The sequence below is a fragment of the Amblyomma maculatum genome, chromosome 1 (assembly GCF_055883805.1).
Source record: "Amblyomma maculatum isolate TAMU_Amacu chromosome 1, ASM5588380v1, whole genome shotgun sequence".
Taxonomy (NCBI): Eukaryota; Metazoa; Arthropoda; class Arachnida; order Ixodida; family Ixodidae; genus Amblyomma; species Amblyomma maculatum.
The window spans coordinates 395,655,754-395,675,538 of NC_139344.1; the positions used below are offsets into that span (position 1 = coordinate 395,655,754).

At 46.3% G+C, this 19,785-nt stretch overlaps 1 protein-coding gene and 2 pseudogenes across 2 annotated transcripts in view; 2 read left to right on the forward strand and 1 right to left on the reverse strand.

Annotated features, from left to right (window-relative positions):
• Ifrd1 (Interferon-related developmental regulator 1) overlaps window positions 1-18,255 on the forward strand; it is a 38,428-nt gene extending 20,173 nt beyond the window's left edge. For both annotated transcript variants that reach the window (XM_084595525.1, XM_084595530.1), the window contains exons 9-12: window positions 1,541-1,672; window positions 2,647-2,775; window positions 6,099-6,188; window positions 16,334-18,255. In XM_084595525.1, the coding sequence (XP_084451651.1) occupies window positions 1,541-1,672; window positions 2,647-2,775; window positions 6,099-6,188; window positions 16,334-16,417 (435 nt within the window). In that variant the 3' untranslated portion in view covers window positions 16,418-18,255. The remainder of the gene's footprint in view (window positions 1-1,540; window positions 1,673-2,646; window positions 2,776-6,098; window positions 6,189-16,333) is intronic.
• On the reverse strand, window positions 10,510-13,261 carry LOC146208631 (uncharacterized; annotated as a pseudogene).
• Window positions 12,225-16,290, forward strand: LOC146208632 (uncharacterized; annotated as a pseudogene).
• Window positions 18,256-19,785: the final 1,530 nt, after the last annotated feature.

The following is a 19,785-nucleotide window of genomic DNA, read 5'->3' on the forward strand; positions in this document are numbered from 1 at the left end:
TTATGACGTGAACAGTCACATGACATTATGAAAATTTGGCAGGGGTGTTCATTTCTGAAGACCATATGTTGTAATTTATGTCACTGCATATAAGTGCCCTTTTTTTTTTTTTTTTTTTCCAAAACAACCACTTGAAACTTAGGGTTGACTTATATGCATGGTCTTTGGTAGCTTTGTGGCTTTGCCTGAGGTAGAAATAGGATGAACTTTGGCCCAGTCATTGCCCAGTTCTGGCAGGATCCACAGAGCTCCATGTGTAAAAAAAAAAAAAAAAAAAAAAGAATGGTTAGTTCGTGTGCACCCTGGCCATGCATCGTTGACCCTACATGTTCATGCTGATGGTTGCTTTCCCTGATGACCCGCTACAGTTTGGTTTCCACTAGTTAACTGGCTGCATGCAGGTATGGATGGCAAGGTGGAGCTTAGTTATCACCTTTGATCACCAGTTGCCTCTCACTGCTGGCGTTTAGATTGCATTTTTACATGTTTTCTTGCTGATACGCATCGCGATGCCATCCGTGGATCCGTGGATTGTTGTGGGGGGGTTTGTATCTGCATATACAGTCGAACCTCGCTATAATGAATGCGGATATAGCGAATTATCAGATAAAACGAACTAATATCAGTTTGGTTGGTCTATGGTTTATTTCTGTGGGAGTTCTTTCTGTATAACGAAAGAAAAATTTCAAAATTTGACACTAGATCGATTATAACAAAGCAGTCTTCTTTCATTAAAATGGCAAAAAATGCGTAAAGGAGCTGGAAAACACATCAAGAAACACCATTTTTCAATCAATCGAATTGCTCGCCGCAGAAGTGCGTTTAAATCGCCCGTGCGTTCGCGTGCGATCACACCCCTGCGCGCGGTGATCTTGGAGGTCATAACGGCCATGCAACGGCTGACAAGCATGTGGCTGGCATGTCATCGCCATCACCATTGCCTCGTCATGGCGTGAGCCCCTGCCGTGCCTCTGCTACTGCGACCGACCCATGTGCACTACACTCCCAGAGTCTGTTGGCTCCATCGCGCAAAACATCCCTTCTTGAGTATTCATTTTTGCTCTCCAAAATGAAACAAAAAGTGAGATTTCATGCTTATACGAAGCTTTTAATTAAAATATTGTGCGTTTTTGCACCTTTGTATGTCCATATTAGTGCACATATTGTTTCGTTTTATTAGAAAACATTCACAGGACCTTGGCCGGCCACTTTTATAACGAATGTTGGATTAACGAGCAAATTTTCGCTCCCTGTATTAGTTTGTTATAACGAGGTTTGACTGTATTTGAAGTAAGTTCTTCTTTTAGTTAGCGAGGGCTAAGGGTGGGGGGGCACGACTAATATGTGGCAACATACGGTTACTAAAAAACCTTAAATTTTGACAAGGAATGCGCTCATGTTGCAAGTGAAGACTGCATTTCTTGTAGCGGCAGCGCAATGTGTCTGATACCTGCAAGCAGTGACGGGGTTCTGCCTCCAGGCCAGTAGCTGGCAGATAGTGCAGGTTCACTTCTGTAGAGTCTTCCCCTCTCTTTTTCAGAATTTTGAAGAGCCACCAGATGCCCTCTGCAACCAGCTACGGCAGCTTGCTACTGACAGCCAGAAATTCCGAGCCAAGAAAGAGCGTCGCCAACAGCGCTCAACTTTCCGCGATGTCTACCGGGCCGTACATGTAAGCTGGCTTGGTTCAGGCTCCCAGTTCGTTACACCTCACCCTCTTCACATTGCAGAGCAAGCGAGGGTGTCTGCTAGGAAGAGGCAGCAGTTTGCCCCTGAAGTCTGCTGCATGATGGAGTAGTTGGTGTTGGTAAAAAAGAAAGAAAAAAAAAATGGCCCTATTGAGTAGCAGTGGTAAGGCGGTGATAGTGGCTGCTTCTGCACGGGAGGCTGGATGTGTTTAGGTATCGAAAATTCGGCTTCAGTCAAGTGTGGTACACGCATCTGAAGCATTACCTTTTAAGTAATGGCATCTCATCCATTGCTTCCATATTTTAATGTGCTGTTTGTGTTTTCTTAATCTGCCTTCTGCTATGGTTGTCCTGTGCAGTTTGAAATTTCGTTATGATCAGTGCAGTTTCTTTCAAGCTGTCAAACTCCCTTTCGAGTTTTATTTGCACAAATCACATAGTAATTTTCCGTTTCCTACCCATGTCCATGGCAGCCATAGCGTCATAAAAAAGATGTGGTTCTGCGAAAAATGCAAATTGTTGCGCTCTCGCGGGAGACGGGGGGGGGGGGGAGGGGGGGTTATTGTTAAGTCTTAGCACATGCTTTCTGAAATTTATGCTGAAGAATCTGTTCAATAGTGCGTCGAGCCTGAGTATGTCCAAGAAAATTCCTTAAAACCTCTGTGATGTGTCAGTGAACTAGATAGTGTCTGCTTGTGGTCTTTTTTGGCTTAGTTGATTCAACGAACTGTCATGACACTGACCAATTCGCTTATTGTTGTACTGAGATGTAGTGATTGTGAAAGAAAAGGCAATTTTGGCTGTAACCAGGTCTTCTCAGGGCAGCTTGCACTTCATTGGTGGAGCCTGTACGCCAACTCGGCAGGCCTCGCGTTTGCGTCAGCTCTTGCTGGTCTTTTTACGTAGGCAGGGGAGCTTGTCTCCATGTGTGGCATCTCGATTTTTGTGTTGCGTGCAGGAGGGCACCTCGCCGGACATTACTGTGAAGTTTGGCCGTGAAGTGCTCGAGCTGGACACCTGGAGCCACAAGCTGCAGTATGATGCTTTCTGCCAGCTGCTTGGCTCGGGAATGAACCTTCACCTGGCTGTGAGTGGGCTGCATTTGTGACTTCATTCATCACTGGCCTGCAGGGGTACCGTAAAAACCCGCGTATAATACGAACCCGAATATAATACGAGGTGAAATTCTGGAGACGCGAAATGGAAAAAAAAAGTTTTTACCGCATATAATACGAGAGAGAAAAAACAAGACATTTATTGAAATCGGACCTCACACTTCAATCACTTTCATCTTCAGCAGCGCTTTCCTCGGAAATTTCTTTGTCGGACAAATCATCCCACAGGTACTCATCTTCTGTGCCATCGAGGGCGTTTGAGATGCCGCACTTCTTAAACGAACGGCGCACAAGCTCCTCTGGGATGCTTGCCCACGCGTCCACAATCCATTTGCACAGCGTGGCTGGCGATGCTCGCTTCAGCCGCCCGGCCGGCGTCACTGCAGGCTCACCTGACCGCATCCATTCCGCGTAGCATCGCTTGACTGCGTCCTTGAAGGGTTTGTTGACACAAACGTCGAGAGGCTGAAGTTGTGAGGTCATCCCACCCGGAATCACAACAAGTTCTGTGCGGCAGTCGCTTAGCAGCCTTTTCACCGAGTCGGCCAAATGGCAACGAAACGCGTCCAGCACGAGGATGGATGGAAAGGACAACAGTGCACCGGGCCGTTTGCACCACACTGACTTCACCCAGTCGAGGACAAGATCCTCGTTCATCCAACCTTTTTCGTGGCATCTCACGATGACATTCTTCGGCAGCTCCTCACCTTTCGGCATTGTCTTGCGCTTGAAGATGACATAGGGCGGGAGCTTGCGGCCGTCTGCCGTGCACGATAGCATGACTGTAACCCGCGTCTTCTCGTTTCCAGTAGACCGGATACAAACTTGTTTAGAGCCTTTCTCATGGACGGTGAGGGGCGATGGCATGTCCAGGTAAACCGGCGTCTGGTCAGCATTGCCTATTTGCCCCAGCTGAAAGTTTTTGGTCTTTCGCAAAGAAATCACGTGGCGCTGAAAAGCCACCAGCAGCTCTTCGAAGGATTCGGGCAGCTTTTGTGAAATCGAGGTTCGCCGGCGTAGCGAGAATCCAGCACGGCACATATAGCGATGTATCCAGTGCTTGCTTGCTTTGAAGGCGGAGCTCGGAATTCCCTTTTCCCTTGCAAGCTCCCTAGCTTTTGCTTGCATAAGCTCTACGCTCACAGCTAGATGCGATGCTCGCTGTTCTCGTACGAACTCCGTCAGAGCGAGTTCAATTTCCGGGAATGCGCCATTCTTTGGCCCGCGAAAGCTTCTTCGCATTCCCTTGCACGCGAAAAGGGCTTCTTTCTGTCGTCGCCATCCGCGGATGCTTCCCTCGGTGACGCCAAACTGCCTCCCGGCCGCACTGTTGCCGATGTTTTCAGCAACTAAAATCACCTTTCTCTTAAAAGCAGCCGAGTACTGTTTCCGAGACCCTGGCATCCTGCTCGTTCACTTAAAGAAAAAAGCGTGCACTTTTTCGCGAACCGTGGTTTGCACGAGAGCACATGCGCTGATGCTGTGCGCACTCGACGACTCAACAACAAAGAGACGACACCTCGACGTCGTGGCCACTGCGGGGTGCGGCCACGTTAGGGCAACGAAGCCAAGCCGTAGCCGCACATCGATAACAAAGCCAAGCCGTAGCCACGCGGCAACAACGAAACCAAAACTTCTCGCAAAACTTTGACATTTTGGTTGGGATCCGCAAATAATACGAGGCGGAAATTTGGAACGCTGAAAGTTGGAAAAAAAACTCGTATTATACGCGGGTTTTTACGGTATTTTCTTCCGCAGGAGCGAGCCAGTTCACAGGCTCTGAACCTTATTAACCTAGAGGAACTTCCGCCTGTTTAAAATGACGTTCAGAAACCCTACATGCCTTTGCTTCCATCTCTGTGTGCAAGGCATGCATGCGAACAGTGTGTAGACATGCGACCCTTAAAAAATAACCGCATTTATGTAATGATGGCTGGTTGTGTAGTGAAAGGGCCCGCTGTAAGCTATCACGATGCAATTAACTAAAAAGTAAAGGGGGTAAAAGAAACTTGGGACAGAAGCGCGCAGTCCAAACAACACTCCGGGAATCCAGTGGTTCTGTGGTGTCCAACATAAGAAGCCTTGAGAGCTAGAACCTTGCCATTATGTTTGTTGTGGGACCTTGGAAAAAAAAAGACATCCCAGCTGGAAAGCTTGATAGGGCTCGGTTAAGGCGGAGCTTTGCATGTTTGTCATGTGGTATTGCACATAATGCGGCAGTAACTGGGAAGTGCACATGTGAAAAACATACCTCATCTTCTTTCTCTGCTGCTGGAATTTGCAAGACTGTGTGGCTCACGCAATCATTCACGTGTGCAGAATGTCCTGAGCACAGTGCAATGGCTCTGTTTGCCTGAGCAAGCTGTTGGCAGAAAGGAAACAGAGGAGGGGAGGGGCTTGTGTTTTCGCTGCAACTCTGCTTGTGGCCCCTCTGATCCCACATCCTTGTCGGTTTGGAATCTAGCAGAGGTGTGGCGACAAGGAAAGATACAAACACTAGTCGGAGTCAACTCTCTAACTGCATTTCGTGCAGTGGTGCTGGTGAGGTGGTTGCCGCGGTATAGTTTTGTTCCCGCATCTTCAGTCATCTGTGCTCATGCCGCAGCAGGAAAGGAACTGCTGTGGTAGCGGCAATGAGATTCATGTTGCCCATAAGTGTACGCAGCATAAAAATGCTGGCGCAGGCTAAAGCACTATGGCGAGCTAGTGTCTCATGGTGCTGCCACAGTTGCAACTAGCAGCCAAGTTTGCGTTGCATAGGTTTTTATGGGAGCTTGGATGAGATTGGGTCTGGAAAATGTAGCAGCCGAGACAGCGCGATGGGCAGGAATATAATTGCAATGGTCTACTGCAGTTAATCCACACACAGCATTAGACATTTGATAATAGTTCCTGGATTCAAAGAGTGTTCAGCAGACAACAAGTTTTGCAAATTGTGGTTATCACTATGATAGTTGACTCTGCGCTCAAGACTCCTGAATAATTTCCTTCTGTGTCGACTTTGCTGCACAATGCAAAAAATACATTAGGGCAGTATTCCTTTGTGTGTATGTGCCTGTGTGTGCGCGTGCGTGCATGCCTGCGCGATAAAGTGTACAGTAGCTGCACGGCTTCATGACACACCCACCTGGAATAGTATTTCCGGCTTTTTTGTATTTGTACATGAAGCTGTACATGAAGGTGTCAGAAGTGGGGACGACGTGCTAGACTGCTTTTAGTGAATTCTGTGCTTGCTGCTCCTTGTGTTGAAATGTGATTTTGTGAGGTTATATTGACCCGTGTCTTGTCTTTGCAGGCTAATGAGCTGCTGAGAGACATTTTTGAATTGGGTCCTGTCATCGCTGCTGATGACCACATCATTTCTAAAGTAACGAAGTTCGAGAGGGTAAGCAGGGTGTTCATTTTAATCTGGTTGCTGGCATTGCTTAGCCTAGCATACTTTCATTTAAGGGGGGACACGGGTCTTTCGGACCAAAAAATCGCGAAAAAATCACTTTTTAGAAAATGTGATTTGCGAAATCAGTAGCTCTTTATCTACCTATCTGCTAAGTATTTCATCTCTAGGGTCGGTATTTTAGTCACAATGCCAATTTATATAATCGATGTCACCCAAATTTGGGCCGAAAACGACCCCAGAAACAACCATTTTCCGCGAGGCGTAGCTCCCATTTAGTGCGCGGCACCGTAGCCATCTTGGTCTCATTCGAAAGATCCGTCTTTCGTCTTCAAATTGCCGCCTCTGCTGCTTACATTCGCCCATTGGTCGCATAAAAAATAGCAGAAAAAGAAAACGTGGCATTTGCAATCCCATTGGCTTTCGGGGTGCACGTGACGATAAGGCGTCACCGCATTGGTGGAGCTAGATGACTGCGTCTGCTCGGCGCGCCCGAGCCACGGGGAGGCGGCGGAGACGTGACGCCGGCCACGCTTGGTTCCGAGCCGCGAGGTGCGTTCACGGCAAGAATTTGTGAAATAAGTGAACAAAATAGTTGAATAATCATCTCAAGTGATGCCCTGCCCCGGCTGTGCGCGCTCAGGCTGACGAAAGTCGTGCGCCGAACGATCGTATGTACGAGCCTGAAGTAGGCCTAGCGTGTTCCCCGGCACGGGAGACTGCTACTGCCAGCGGTCGCACCCGCCGCGACAGTGATATCGCTGGCCGCAGATGAGGAGAAAGATAAGCTCAAAACGGAAAAAGCTTGACCTCGCGCCAACTCCAGCAACGAAGCGGTAGACGGATTGTTTTCGTGACGATGTCGGCAGCGCGGCGGGCTGTTCGCTTGGCGAGGCGATATCATATCGTCAGATCTAAACAGTTTGCCGAGATTGACGAAGCGTAAAACATACAGCGGCGATATTGGCATTTAAAAAAGTGAACGGGGAAAAGAAATCGCCGTCAAACTTATTCTCCAATGCGTAAACTGCGGGACACGTCGTCTTTGTAGAGCTCGCCGCGCGTTTGCGCCGATCGGACCTCATTCATAGTCCTTAGTGAATGCACTTGCTTCCAGTGCAATGCATAGCACTGGGAAGCAGCAAACAGCTCCAAATTACATTTCTTTTCCGCAATAAACGTTCCTAACCGTGGCCTTGATGCGAGAACATAGCAAAACCACGTACGTAAAAAAAAAAAAAAAAACGCTGCCTGCATGCGACTCGCGCAGCCGAAAAAGTGACAAATGAATGTGCTGCAACTGCAAATCAAAATGAAAGAGGCGACACTTGGAGATTGGAAAGCAAAGAGACTACATTCCTGGAGGTTTCTAGCCATTTTACATTGTAAATGTGTGCATTGCACCAGTGAATGTCTGTTAAATAATGCCCTGTTTCTTTTTTGCTCTTTTCTCAAAACATGCATTGTCGACCACTTGCAGTTTTGCGGCCTTAATATCTCGGCACCTATTGCAGATAGAGTAATAATTTTTTTTCAGCATGAAGCCAACAAATATGTGGAGCACACAATGTTGCAAGTAGATTTTTTAATTTCTTGTTCAAAATTTTTAAAATGGCTTTTTTTTTTTGTGACCATTATATGCTATATTTTGACCTTTGAACTTTGTTATGCAATAAAACAAGAAATAATTGCTTAATCATAAAACTGCTTGCAACATTGTGTTCATCATTCTTTTTAGTGTCCAGCAATGTGTTCATTTTAAGTTTTTCTTCAGTGGTCATTTTGTATTTGTTCTTGTAAGAATTAGACTAATTGATGTAATTATCTCATGAAATAATTGTATCACAAAAGAAATAATTGCAGTTTTGGAATCTGCACAAAGAACTACACAAACCCACCAAGTTGCATAAATTTTGATTGGTAAATAAGGAAAATAGTTTTAAGACCAGTGTCTCCCCTTAAGGGGAGATGCTCCTCGAAAACACTTTTTCTTTAATATTGAACCTAAGGTTATGAAACATTGGCCATTTATAGAGTTTTTAATGCTGATTCCAAATATGTTTTTACTTTTCACATATCTTTATTAGTTTTTGTGTAGAAGTGTCGGCAAAAGCACAATATAGGGCCTTTTGTGCACACTTTTTTGATAATGAAATGCATGTTTAGACCAGCTTGCAGTAGCTCATTATGTTGCTTTGGTAATACAGTATGTCGACAGCTACTTCAAATTTATTCATTTTATCCTATAATTGTAAAAAAAATTCAGGAACACCAATGTGTATATTTTGGGCACCATGTGTCAACATTCTGAATTTTTTTCAAAAAAAGTTCAAGAGATTTTTTATAACCAGGTAGATAACAACATTCTACACACTTTGAAGAGGCTGTGCGCAAAATTTCATCCAAATCTGACCACTAAAAGTACTCAAAATTTGTTGCACAAAATGTAAAAAATGCTGAAAACTATGAATGGAGAAAATTGCATTTGAAAGTTTCAAACATCTTTATTTTTTCATAAACACAACAAAAGCACATGAAACTTCTTGCCACTGCTTTCATGGCCGCACCATAAACTTTCTTGCCGATAGCAGCAAAGTTCTTGTTTTGTAATGGGTTCGGCAGGTCAAGAATTGCACAAAATCGCGACAGCTGTTCGTGTCCGATGCCAATCGCGCGCGCAGCCACCACCACCTTCACATTGACGGCGAAGCTGTCGCGAGAGCTTCCACTCCGATAGTCCCGATTTCCACTGGCGCTATCTGCAAGTCCACCGGGCACAATGCGGCTCGAGGTGTGCACAGCAGAAAGCACTGATGCTAGGCACTCGCTACTTTCACAGTGCAGCTCAAGAAAGGCCGAAATCCCCTTTCGCTTTTCCACCGGTTCGCGTACCGCAAGGGTACAGGTGCGGCACGTAGGGCAAGCAGCACCGCTTACCAGCACCGTAAGCGTGCTAATCTCGCATATCGCAACACTCTTAGAATATCGATGACCGCATGCTGCCCTATCTTCCTTGAAGAGTCCAATCTTCACCTCCGAGGTGCTCACAAAGTTCACCGCGGCATCGATCTCGTCCGAGTGCACGTTGGCCTGGTTAGGACTAGCTTGCGTCTCCCGCTGCAGTTTTCCGGTGAGGTCCGCGACGGCGTCCTCGGTACGGGTTCTTCGACCGAGACTTTCGAGCTCGGAAGTTGCGCTTTTGCGTGTCGTTCATCGCGAACTCAACAAATGCTAAAAGGCCGCTGAAAAGAACTAGCAGAGCACGATGTAGCGCGATCCAGACGCTGCACAAAACGAAAGCAGGAGGTAGGCTTCGCCACAGCGTCGTATCAGTCTAGGCCAATGGCGGCCTCTCTAGAGCACCACGTGATTTAAAAGGTCCAGTAGGGACGCTCGAAGCGTGCGCGGAAAACGTTTTTTTTATTATTTGCAGCCGAGATACGAAACTGCGAAGATGCTATCTACAAGAGAAAGGCTTGCTCAACCTCTCCCAGCAAACGGCAATGGCGGGCGACGCGGCGTTCTCGAGGTATAGGCGCACGAAAATTGACGATTTGCGCGGAAAATAGCACTTTCTCGAGCCACCGTGGTTGAATAAAATGGACTTTTTACTAACTTCACGATCGAATTTTGCCTTGATCTTTTAGAAAGTTGTAGCTAAATGTTCAAAGATAATTTTACAGGCAAAAACTCAAAACTGAAAAATTACTCGGAAAACTCGCTTTTTCGACGCGCATCTCCCCTTAAGGGGGGACACTGGTCTTAAAGCCATTTTCTTTACTTTTTTAAACTAAAGTGATGAAACTTGGCACACGTGTGCAGTTCCTGGTGCTGATTCCAAAAATATAATTAGTTTTTCTCTGAACCAATTAGGCATTGAGATAATTAAGAACAATGGTGCACTTGCTGTGAAAACAATAGGAAAAAAACCACTTCACAAAAACTTCTTATTAGCATATAGCTATATACTAGAATGAATAAGGAACACAATGTTTCAAGCAGATTTTTGATTTAATGATTATTTTTCATTTTATTGCACATTGAAGTTTAGTAGTCGTAACATGGAAACACAGTGGTCACAAAAAGTGCCATTTTAAAAAATTTTAAAGCAATAATTAAGAAATCTGCTTGCAACATTGTGTGCTCCACATATTTGGCTTAATGCTGAAACAAGAATCATTGCTGTATCTGCAATGGGTGTTGAGATATCGCATTCACCAACTTGACAGGAGACCAAAATTCACATCTTGAGAAAATGAGAAAAACAAACGGAAGTCATTTTTAATCACTAAAAGTAAAAAATATGTACATGTCAACTACCAGACATTGTTAAATATGCCCCAGGGCCATAGTCATTTTGAGCACTACCACCTTTGTGGCGCTTTTTCAGAGCACGCTGCAAATTTTCTGCCGATGCACGCTTGCTTGTGGATGCAACGGACCGAAGCTTGTCCTTTTGTACCATACGCCGCACACTTCTCTGGCCAGGATTCAAACACAGCTCGTTCAAAATTCCTACCGAGGTCCTTTGGTACCCTATATTAAACTTCAAGACTGCTTCTGCAACTGCGGCCTCAACACTGAAGAGGGATGCGTGCCTTTCTTTTGGTGCCAGTGCCCATATGAGAGAGTGCAGGCTCTCATTATTATTTTGGGTTTTTCCCCTTGCACATCTCTCAAGGAGCTTCTTGTCAGAGAGGCGCTCATAAATTGGTCGCAATGCCTTGCATACATGACTAGGAAGGCTGTAGCGGTGCCTTGGGGCTGGCTCTCCTTTGGCACTGGCAGCATTTTGCCGGCACCAGGAACTTGAACCTGTTGGGCAAAGGCTGTGATCCGACTCCTGATCATTTGATGTCACATGATAATAGGTAGCCATCACCGCTTTTGCCATTTCTTCTATGTTGCCACTGTGGGACTTGAGTGCCCAGCCATAGTAAGAACCTAGCTTGTTGACTAGATCACCAGTTAGTCTGCCTTTACCACCAAGTGGTTCCGAGCCTGACCCTTTTTGTTTTGACAGCAGATTGCGGAGAGCTGTCCCCATCCGCTTTTGAACATGGTTAATGCAATCTTCTTTGGTGACCTCAACGTAGCCATACACTTGGTCATCTTTCAGGGCGAGGAACGGACCGGCTGTCGCCGTCTGACAGCACTGTTGTATATCAGGTTGTGCTTCTGGAGCGATCTTCTAAATAGGATTAGGGCTGCTTCTACTTCCATCTCACCAGCCTTTTTATCAGTATTTTTCTGGCAGATGTGGCTTGCTCTCCATTCTTGGTACGTGGGGTCGTCCACTTTCGGTCCCCGCTCACAACCTGTGCAAAAATTGCTCAGGACAACGCAGTCTAGGACAAGCCCCGTAAAAAGCTCGATGACAGTGCCGACTCCGATGTGGGAAGAATGCCCACGAGTCATCCAAGTCCCATCGTAGGACACGGCTACGTTGCCAGGATTGTCAATGTTCAGTTCATCGTACAGCTTCCGGACTGACTCCGCGCATTCAACGGTCACTTTCTCGGCTGCACGCGTCGCGGCAGGCGTCAGCTTTTCTTTTACGTAGCTCTGCCACGTTTTCGTGTACAGTCCACGATGGGAAATATTTATCGCGGCAAAGATGTCGTTGAATGCAGTCCGCCGGTTGCCGGTACTTTGCATCGCGCGCGCAGCCAGAATGTTCACAGCGGAAGGATTTACACTTTGCTTTCCGTCCACACGCGGCGAACTCCACGCCGATGCCTTGTCGCCACAGTTGACACATGTCAAGAAAAGCTTGACAGCGAGGCCGTATTCGCGATCACCTCGGCCGATTTTAACACTCCCTCCACACGTTTTACACTTTGCACCGTCGAGAAGGCTGTTGATCGACTCGATGCAAATCACGGCGAAGCTCGTCTCATCAAGCGGGCAGATCGCGGCATCGCTGGCGGCAAAGTCTGTCTTACGTTTCGTTGCTGGCGTTGAATCCAACTCCCGCAGTTTGGCGTCGGCTTTTCTCTTTTCACTTGCCAGATCGGAAGGCGTCAGAAGCGTTGTATCGGGACGAACGCGGCTGACGACGTCTGAAGTGTGCTCGCTTGACGGGCCCGCTAGGCCTAGCTGATCCGTAGGTTCGTCGGCACGGTCACTGGATGCAGGAATCTGCTCGTTTTCGGCGTCTCGCAACACCAAAGCACCTTTCTTAGCATTGCCGATCGACGACTTTTTCCTTTTTTTGCCGTATTTATGACGCATCGCAAACTTTCTCGTTGGCGTAGACATCGCTGCGAGATCTCCGAGGCGTTCGAGGCTGACAGCACTAGGCAAGATGGCGTCTAAGGGCACGGCTCCGACTGCCCTGACGCGCGCAGCAGACGACGCGAGACGCGAACGGCCAATCACAGGGTCCCTTTTTGTCACATGCACCGAAGCAACGAATAGGAACGTGTGCTGTGGCTTTTTTTCTTCTCTTTGTTTGTATCGAACCAATGAGTGAAACGACGCGCAGGAGCGCGAAATTTGAAGGCGAAAAGCCACTCTTTCGAAAGAGACCAAGATCGCCGTGAGCGCGGCCGTGGAACGGAAGCTATACTTTTTTGAAAATGCGCTATTTTAGTGAAAACATCAGCTTGAAATGAGCCAGCCGACTTGTTATAAATTGATATTACGCCTCAAATATTGACACGAGAGGTGAGAAACTTGGTGGAATCAGAGAATAATAGTTGTAGATTCTAATACTTCAGTTTTCTAAAAATTGATTTTTGGGCGATTTTTCCGCCTTCAAGACCCGTGTCCCCCCTTAAGGGGAGACACGGCTCTTTGGGACCGAAAATCGGTCAAAAAACCCGATCTTATATCTTTTCATTTTTGGATTCCTGACATAATTCTTCACCTTTGAGCAAATTTTCACTTAAATCTGATGCGTAATTGCGCAGTAATGTCGATTTAAAAATGTGTAGTTTCCAAAAGCGCCCTTTAAATTGAGGACAGACAGCGCTAGTTTCGACAGCGTGCCGCGCAAAAACGAAAAGCCGCACCTATGCCATCTTGGTCTTGTTTGAAAGCTCGCGCGTCCGGCTTTCCATCCTCTCTCAGCCAGCCACCATGTGCCAGCAGCAATGAAATAAAACACGCAAAATTTTCTTCAACGCGCGTTCTTATTGGTCGGTAAAAGCACGTGACCTGAATGGCATCATCTGATAGGCTTAGGCCCATTGACCTGGCATGAGAGCTGCACATGTCGCCATTTTGAGCGAGTCCTCGCTGACGCTACGGCACGGAACGCAACTATGCCCGGGGGACCGAGGAAGCACCATTCGGTGTATGTTTTCAGCCGGAGATGAAGGAAAACGAAGAGGAAAGTACGGGAATCGTCTTCTTTTCCGTCTGAAGTCAGCGATCGACGAGGAGCAAGTGCGGACGAACAGCCGCCCGATAGCCGCGGAGAAGCAAACAATGCTTCGCTGGACGACGCATCACTGAACAGTGCACCCATCACTTTTGCGGATCATCAGCTGCACGATAGCCGTGGAGAAACAGAAAATGCTTCGCTAGACAGTGCACCCAACGCCAACGCGCTTGCGGACGCCAGGCTCTCCGACCAACGCACGGACGGGCAACCGCCCGGCTGCCGCGGAGAACCAGACAACGCCCCGCTGGAAGTTGCATCGCCGGACAGCGCACCCAACACGTCTGCAGTCTCCGGCCGAGTGAGAATTTATTCAAAAAATGTCACCGACAGCGACGTGAGGGAGGCAAGCGCACGTGAAAAGGCTTCGCTCGAGCAGCTTGGGTCAATGGCAGCAACGACGCGTAAGATGGAGCCATTCACGGAACTGAGCGGCGCGACAGCATCGGTCACAGACGAACGTAAGGCAGCGTTTACCGCCGTCGACATGCGTGCGGTAAACTCCCTCCTCGGAGCTTTGCGCTGCCAGACTTGTCAAGAACGCGTGGAGATGGTGAGAGGAGATCGCGAATACGGCCTCGCGGTGAAACTGATGCTGATCTGCGAGCGGTGCGGCGAGATAGCGACTGAGTGGAGTTCGCAACGGGTACGAGGTGAAAAGAAATGCAACCCGTTTGAAATTAATATCCTTGCCGGGCGTGCGATGCTCGCAACAGGTAATGGCCAGACAGCCATGAATGACATTTTCTCAGCGATGGGCCTGTCTAGCCGAGGTCTCCACAACAAGACGTTTCAGCGGCATTTAAAAAGAACTTTGAACCCCGGTGCGACGCGTGCAGCTGAGACTGTTATGGTGCGGTGCGCAGAAAAAGCGGTTGCAGTCTATGAAAACTTGTGTTTTGGACACAAAGGAAACATTGCTGTTTGCTTTGACGGCACCTGGATGACGCGGGGCCATTCTTCGCATATAGGAGTAGGTGCAGTGGCGAAGCTATTTACTGGCTACATCCTGGACTACGTAGTGCTTTCAAACTTTTGTTTGGGCTGTGAAGTTGGACCCAAACCTGACTCTGATGAGTATGCTGGGTGGAGGGAATCCCATCAGTGCCAGAAGACTACTGATTGTAAATCTGGCCAAATGGAAGTTGAGGCTGGATTGATCTTGTTCCAGCGGTCTTTAGAACGCAACAAAGTAAAATACACAACCATGCTGCGCACTTTTAATGCTATAAAGGATGCAAAGGTGTACGGCTTCACGGATGTAGAGAAAGAAGACTGCATCAATCATGTGCAAAAACGTATGGGTGCAGCGCTTCGAAACCTGGTCCAGAAGCACAAAAGTGAAGCCGTGCGGGGCCTTGGCAGGAAGGGGAGGCTCACAGCAGACCTCACCAACAAGCTGAGTGCCTATTATGGGTCGAACGCTCAAGTCTCACTGTGGTGATGTTGACGCCATGCAGAGAGCGGTAATGGCAACTTACCACCATGTCACGTCAACTGACAGCCGCTCTGACCACAGCCTGTGCCCAAGTGGCAAGGATTCTTGGTGCCGTCATAATGCGGCAACAGCAAAAGGTAAGCCACAACCAAGGCACAAGTATAACTTGCCAGCGGATGTGGCAAAGGCACTTTTGCCTGTGTACGAGCGCCTAGCAGATGGAAAGCTGCTGGAGAGGTGCAAGCGAGGGAGAACACAAAACTTTAATGAATCGTTTCACTTTGTCATCTGGAGTATGATTTCAAAAGAGCAGCATTTCTCCCTTTTTGCTGTGGAGGCAGCCGTTGCAGAAGCAGTGCTACGCTTCAACACTGGAACTGAATATGCAGCAACAGCCATTCTTCAAGAAATGAATGTTAATATAACAGACTCTGGCTCAAAGAGAGCCAAAGAAAAAGACTTGCGTCGCACCACTGCTTCCAGGAAGAAACGGGAATTATCACTGGGGCCTCCAGATGATGGCAAAAAAGAAGCACCAGTCTGGGATGCACCCAGATTATTCTCCAGGTGCATTCTAGTGATTTGAGGAGCTTTTGCTTTCATAAAGATGCTTGAAACCGTTTTTCTTCGTTTTCTCAAAACTACAATTTTGACACACTAGCAGTTTTGGAGTGAATATAATTTTGCTTGTAGTTGTGCTAGCGTAGTAATTTTTTTTTCCTGAAGACAGGAACTCTTACTCTCAGTAGTAAGGCTAATTTCACTGCACATATTGGTCAGTAACATTTTTAAAAAAGATACTTTGTATAAGGCAGGTGCGGGAACTTTTGTTGCAATGGGTTTGGCAGCCTCTAGCTTTAGACCTAATTGGCCTAGGAGGCTCATTCTTGTTTTACTGCATTCCTTAGATGTTAAGCTTTACTTTGGTATGCCAAATTTTATCATGGCATCAATTGTTTAGAAAATTATCCAACTCCCAATGAGAAACATAAAATTGCGAATAAATAATAAGTGCAGATTTAGAATCAGCGCATAAAACTTCATAAAACAGTAAAGTTCCATAGCAATCGATCTGCAAATAACAAATAAAAAAAATTGTCCAAAGAGGGGTGTCCCCCCTTAACATATTTCTCATTTTGTTTTCAGCCACTGCATTGTTCATTGTTTAGTGAATGCCAGTTAGTTTTATAATGTTTACTTGCCTTGTATGTGCACTAGAAATATTATGGGCCATACATTGTTTGGATGGGGTTAGATTGAACGCTGTCTTCATGGGTGGTGGTGCAGTCAACTGGTCCTTTTTCTTTGCAGCACATGGTGAATATGGCAAGCTGTCGTGCGCGGACGAAGACCCGCAACAGGCTGCGTGACAAGAGAGCAGATGTTTATGCCTGACGGCAGCTGTGGACGGAAAGAGCTGGGGAAAGGAGGAATTCAACTTCGCAGCAGCAGCAGCAGCATTGCGGAATGGGCTCCGTGGCGCTGACCTGTTTTGTCCTTATCAGCCCACAAAAATTGATATCCCGTGTCAAAATTGTGCGTGCAAAATCGAAGAAATGGATGTACCCCATTCTCAGGGCTTCTACTAAGCAGCAGCCAGTGCTCCCTGACAGCATTGTCAACGCGGTTTTTTTTTTCTTGCATTCCTTTGTGGCATGAGCTCTTTGTGTAGCATTGCAAATTGAAAGCCAATCTATACGGGGCTGTGCATATCATGTTTGGACATGGCACAGGTTAAACAAGTTACAGCTGTCGCATTACTAGGTCTGCACATGTAGCCACTTGTACTGGAAGTGTTGGTGAAAGAAACAGTTTTGCGTTATTGCCGGTGACATGTTCGTGTTGATCGTGAGGAAGGAAGCATGAGCGCAATCTGTTTGCCGACCTTGATGTCATTGTTGGCAAAGTGTAAGGACTCTATATGCGGGAGGTGTGTGGTGAACTGGCTTGACAAGAGAGGCCGGTAGTTCTGTGATAGACTCCGACGACGTAAAACGTAAGTCAGCGAGGCATTGCTGCAGTTGGCATGCTTTGTTCACAGCAGCTGTCTGTTTGTACAGAAAGGAAGACATTGCGAAGAGTGCTGTACCTTGTTCACAATTGACATTAAGGATACTGACGGACTTTGAATGGTGCAGCCCGCTCGAGGAAACTGTGCCACTTTTTTTTTTTTTTGTTGCAGTGGGCTCTCCTTTAGCTTTTTTTTTTTTTTTTTTTTTAAATTTTGTGCACTTCCATTGTCAGGAAAGGGACCTTGTTCAACTATGTCACTGAAGACAATAGGGCATTGGTATTTTGCTGAAAAATTGTTTCCATGTGGGCTCTTTAAAATTGAAAAAAAAAAAAAAGTGCTATTTCTATCTTGTGCTGTGAAATAAGATCTCGGCTTATATGTTAAAGCAGGAAGCAAAAGTAGCTTGAATGGCTTTGTGATTGGTGAGCATAAAATTTCACCGAGCTGAGTTTTCTACATTGTTCTCATGGTGTGGAATAAATTTTCGAGCCCTTAGCAAAGACTGATGCACTTAGTGTGGTGTGTAGATACCTTTTGATAATTTTTTTTTTCAGTTTGTGTATCTAGTCTTGAGGGAAACTTGACTATTTTGGAAAACTCTGCGGTTCTATGCAATGCGTTTTGATGTTTCAAATTAACTAGAAAATAAAAATTCTGGGAGCAACGAATGTACAGTCATTGTAAAAATGTTACGAACAAAAAACAGCTCAAATGCTTAGTGCACAGGCGCATTTTGTATTGCACAAATCATGCCTGGTTAGTTTTTAACAAGTAGGGCACATTTCAATCAGTTTGTCAGCCAGGGCACCTTCTTAACCAGCCATACTAGTGTATTAATTAGTACACTAGTTAATTGTGTGCACCAGCTCGTGTCGAGCAAATAATTATTCTGACCATGACTGTGCACAGAATTTATCTTATTAGCTGCAACAAAGTTTAAAGCGTTGGCAAATATTCTGCGATGTGTGCATGTGCTCTCATTTTATTTGTGAGAACTTAATTGTGTACAGCTTGTTTGAGTAAAAAATTGTTTTGTTATTTTTTAAGATGTTGTATACTATATTGCTTATAATGGACGCTTGTTTAGAGGTTTTAATGCCTTTTTGTTTGTCTGCACAGGCGGCTAATGAAATGCTCTTGCATTGCCTTGCTATGCAGATCGGATGTTGTACATGTTTGTGAAGAAAAACTTATAATAAACTTCAAAATGTCACTTGGATTGGAGGCAATTTTTATGTAGTAACACCATAGAAACCCACATATAATGTGAACCTGCATATATGATAAGTGTATAATTTGAAAATGGCTAGTATGAAGAGTTGCAACCGATTCCTGGCTCTCCATATTATTATCCAGTCCACGTAGCTGTGTTTGACATGGTTCTGATGCTTTTGGCAGCCATGGCTACTTCAACAATAAAAGTGGTTCGACCAGGTTTTATAGCAGTTTAAAAAAAAGTTTTCAAGGACTTCTCAGGCCCTGGCGTAATTTCAAGGAGTCGAGTTACTTGTTTGGTGCCTTTGAGATGTTCCCTGAATATTATATAAAAATATAGAAATAAGGCACATATTGCCTTGAAGCACACTAGTAATTAAAATGTAGCATATTTTACTTCCTCTACAGTCACTTAACAAGTGGACAAGTGCAGGTTGCCTCGCAAGAAAGGGACGTCTTGGAATGATCAGGAATTCATTTTTGAAGCAGAAGCTTCACTACGTCAGCGTTGTCAGAGGTTTTCACCTTCAAGTGACCTTCATACTGCGCCTTTTTTTTTTATAAACCAGTTTAATATAGCAGGTCTTCGTGTGACACAAATTTGCACTTCAAGTGACCTTGACATGTCTGTGCACAAATTGTGACCTTGACATGTCTGTGCACAAATTTATTTGATTTGAACGCCCTTTATTGAATAGGAAGGCTCATAGCCATGTAAGGGGGTAAAGGGGAGTGGGCAGAATCTTCATTGTTTGCACAGGTCGTCAGCCAAATCACATTGTTCTGACCAGGCCACTAAGGGAGCCATACTTTGCAAATATAATTTGTGTGTTAGCGTCACTTCCTAGAAGGAAACGGTAGTTCAGGCAGTAGGGTTCGAACTTAGAGCGTCCAGTAGATAAAGCAGGGCAATCCCAGAGTAGATGAGATATGCCGCCGCGCTTCCGAGTCGTGCAGTGGGGGCACGTAATCATTTCCTCTGTGTACTGACACCAGCGGGTCATAGTATGTGGTGTGTAAGCCGCATGGACGATGAGCTTATTCAAGAAGACTTGACTTTGGGTGAGATGGGTTTTTCGCGTAAAAGGTGGGTCTGGTGTGGCCACCTGCATTCGGTGCTGACTGAGGCTACGAAGACTGGTCCGTGTGTAGTGCATAAGGGCAAGAGAATGGGTGTGCTGCCCGCCCAAGGTCGAGTAAGGATGAAGCAAGGGGGATGGGGAAGTAAATGTGGACATCCCATCTGCCAAGGCAGCCGTGACGTGTGCCGCCGTATTGCTCCCCGATTTGTCCGAGTGACCTGGGATCCGCTGAATAACGACAGTTCTGATCGCAAGTTGGTGGTGTTTAAGAAGCCGGTGTATGGCCATAGCAGTTGCATCTTGCGAACCCGGAGTAGCGATTTCTTTGTAGGCTTCATAGGAATCGGTGAGAATACGAATTGAATCAGTTCCAGTGCAAGGCACTCCTGCCAAGGCTCCCCCAATCGCGATGAGTTTAGCATGAAGAGGGGTACCTTGAGGTAGGTGGCAGG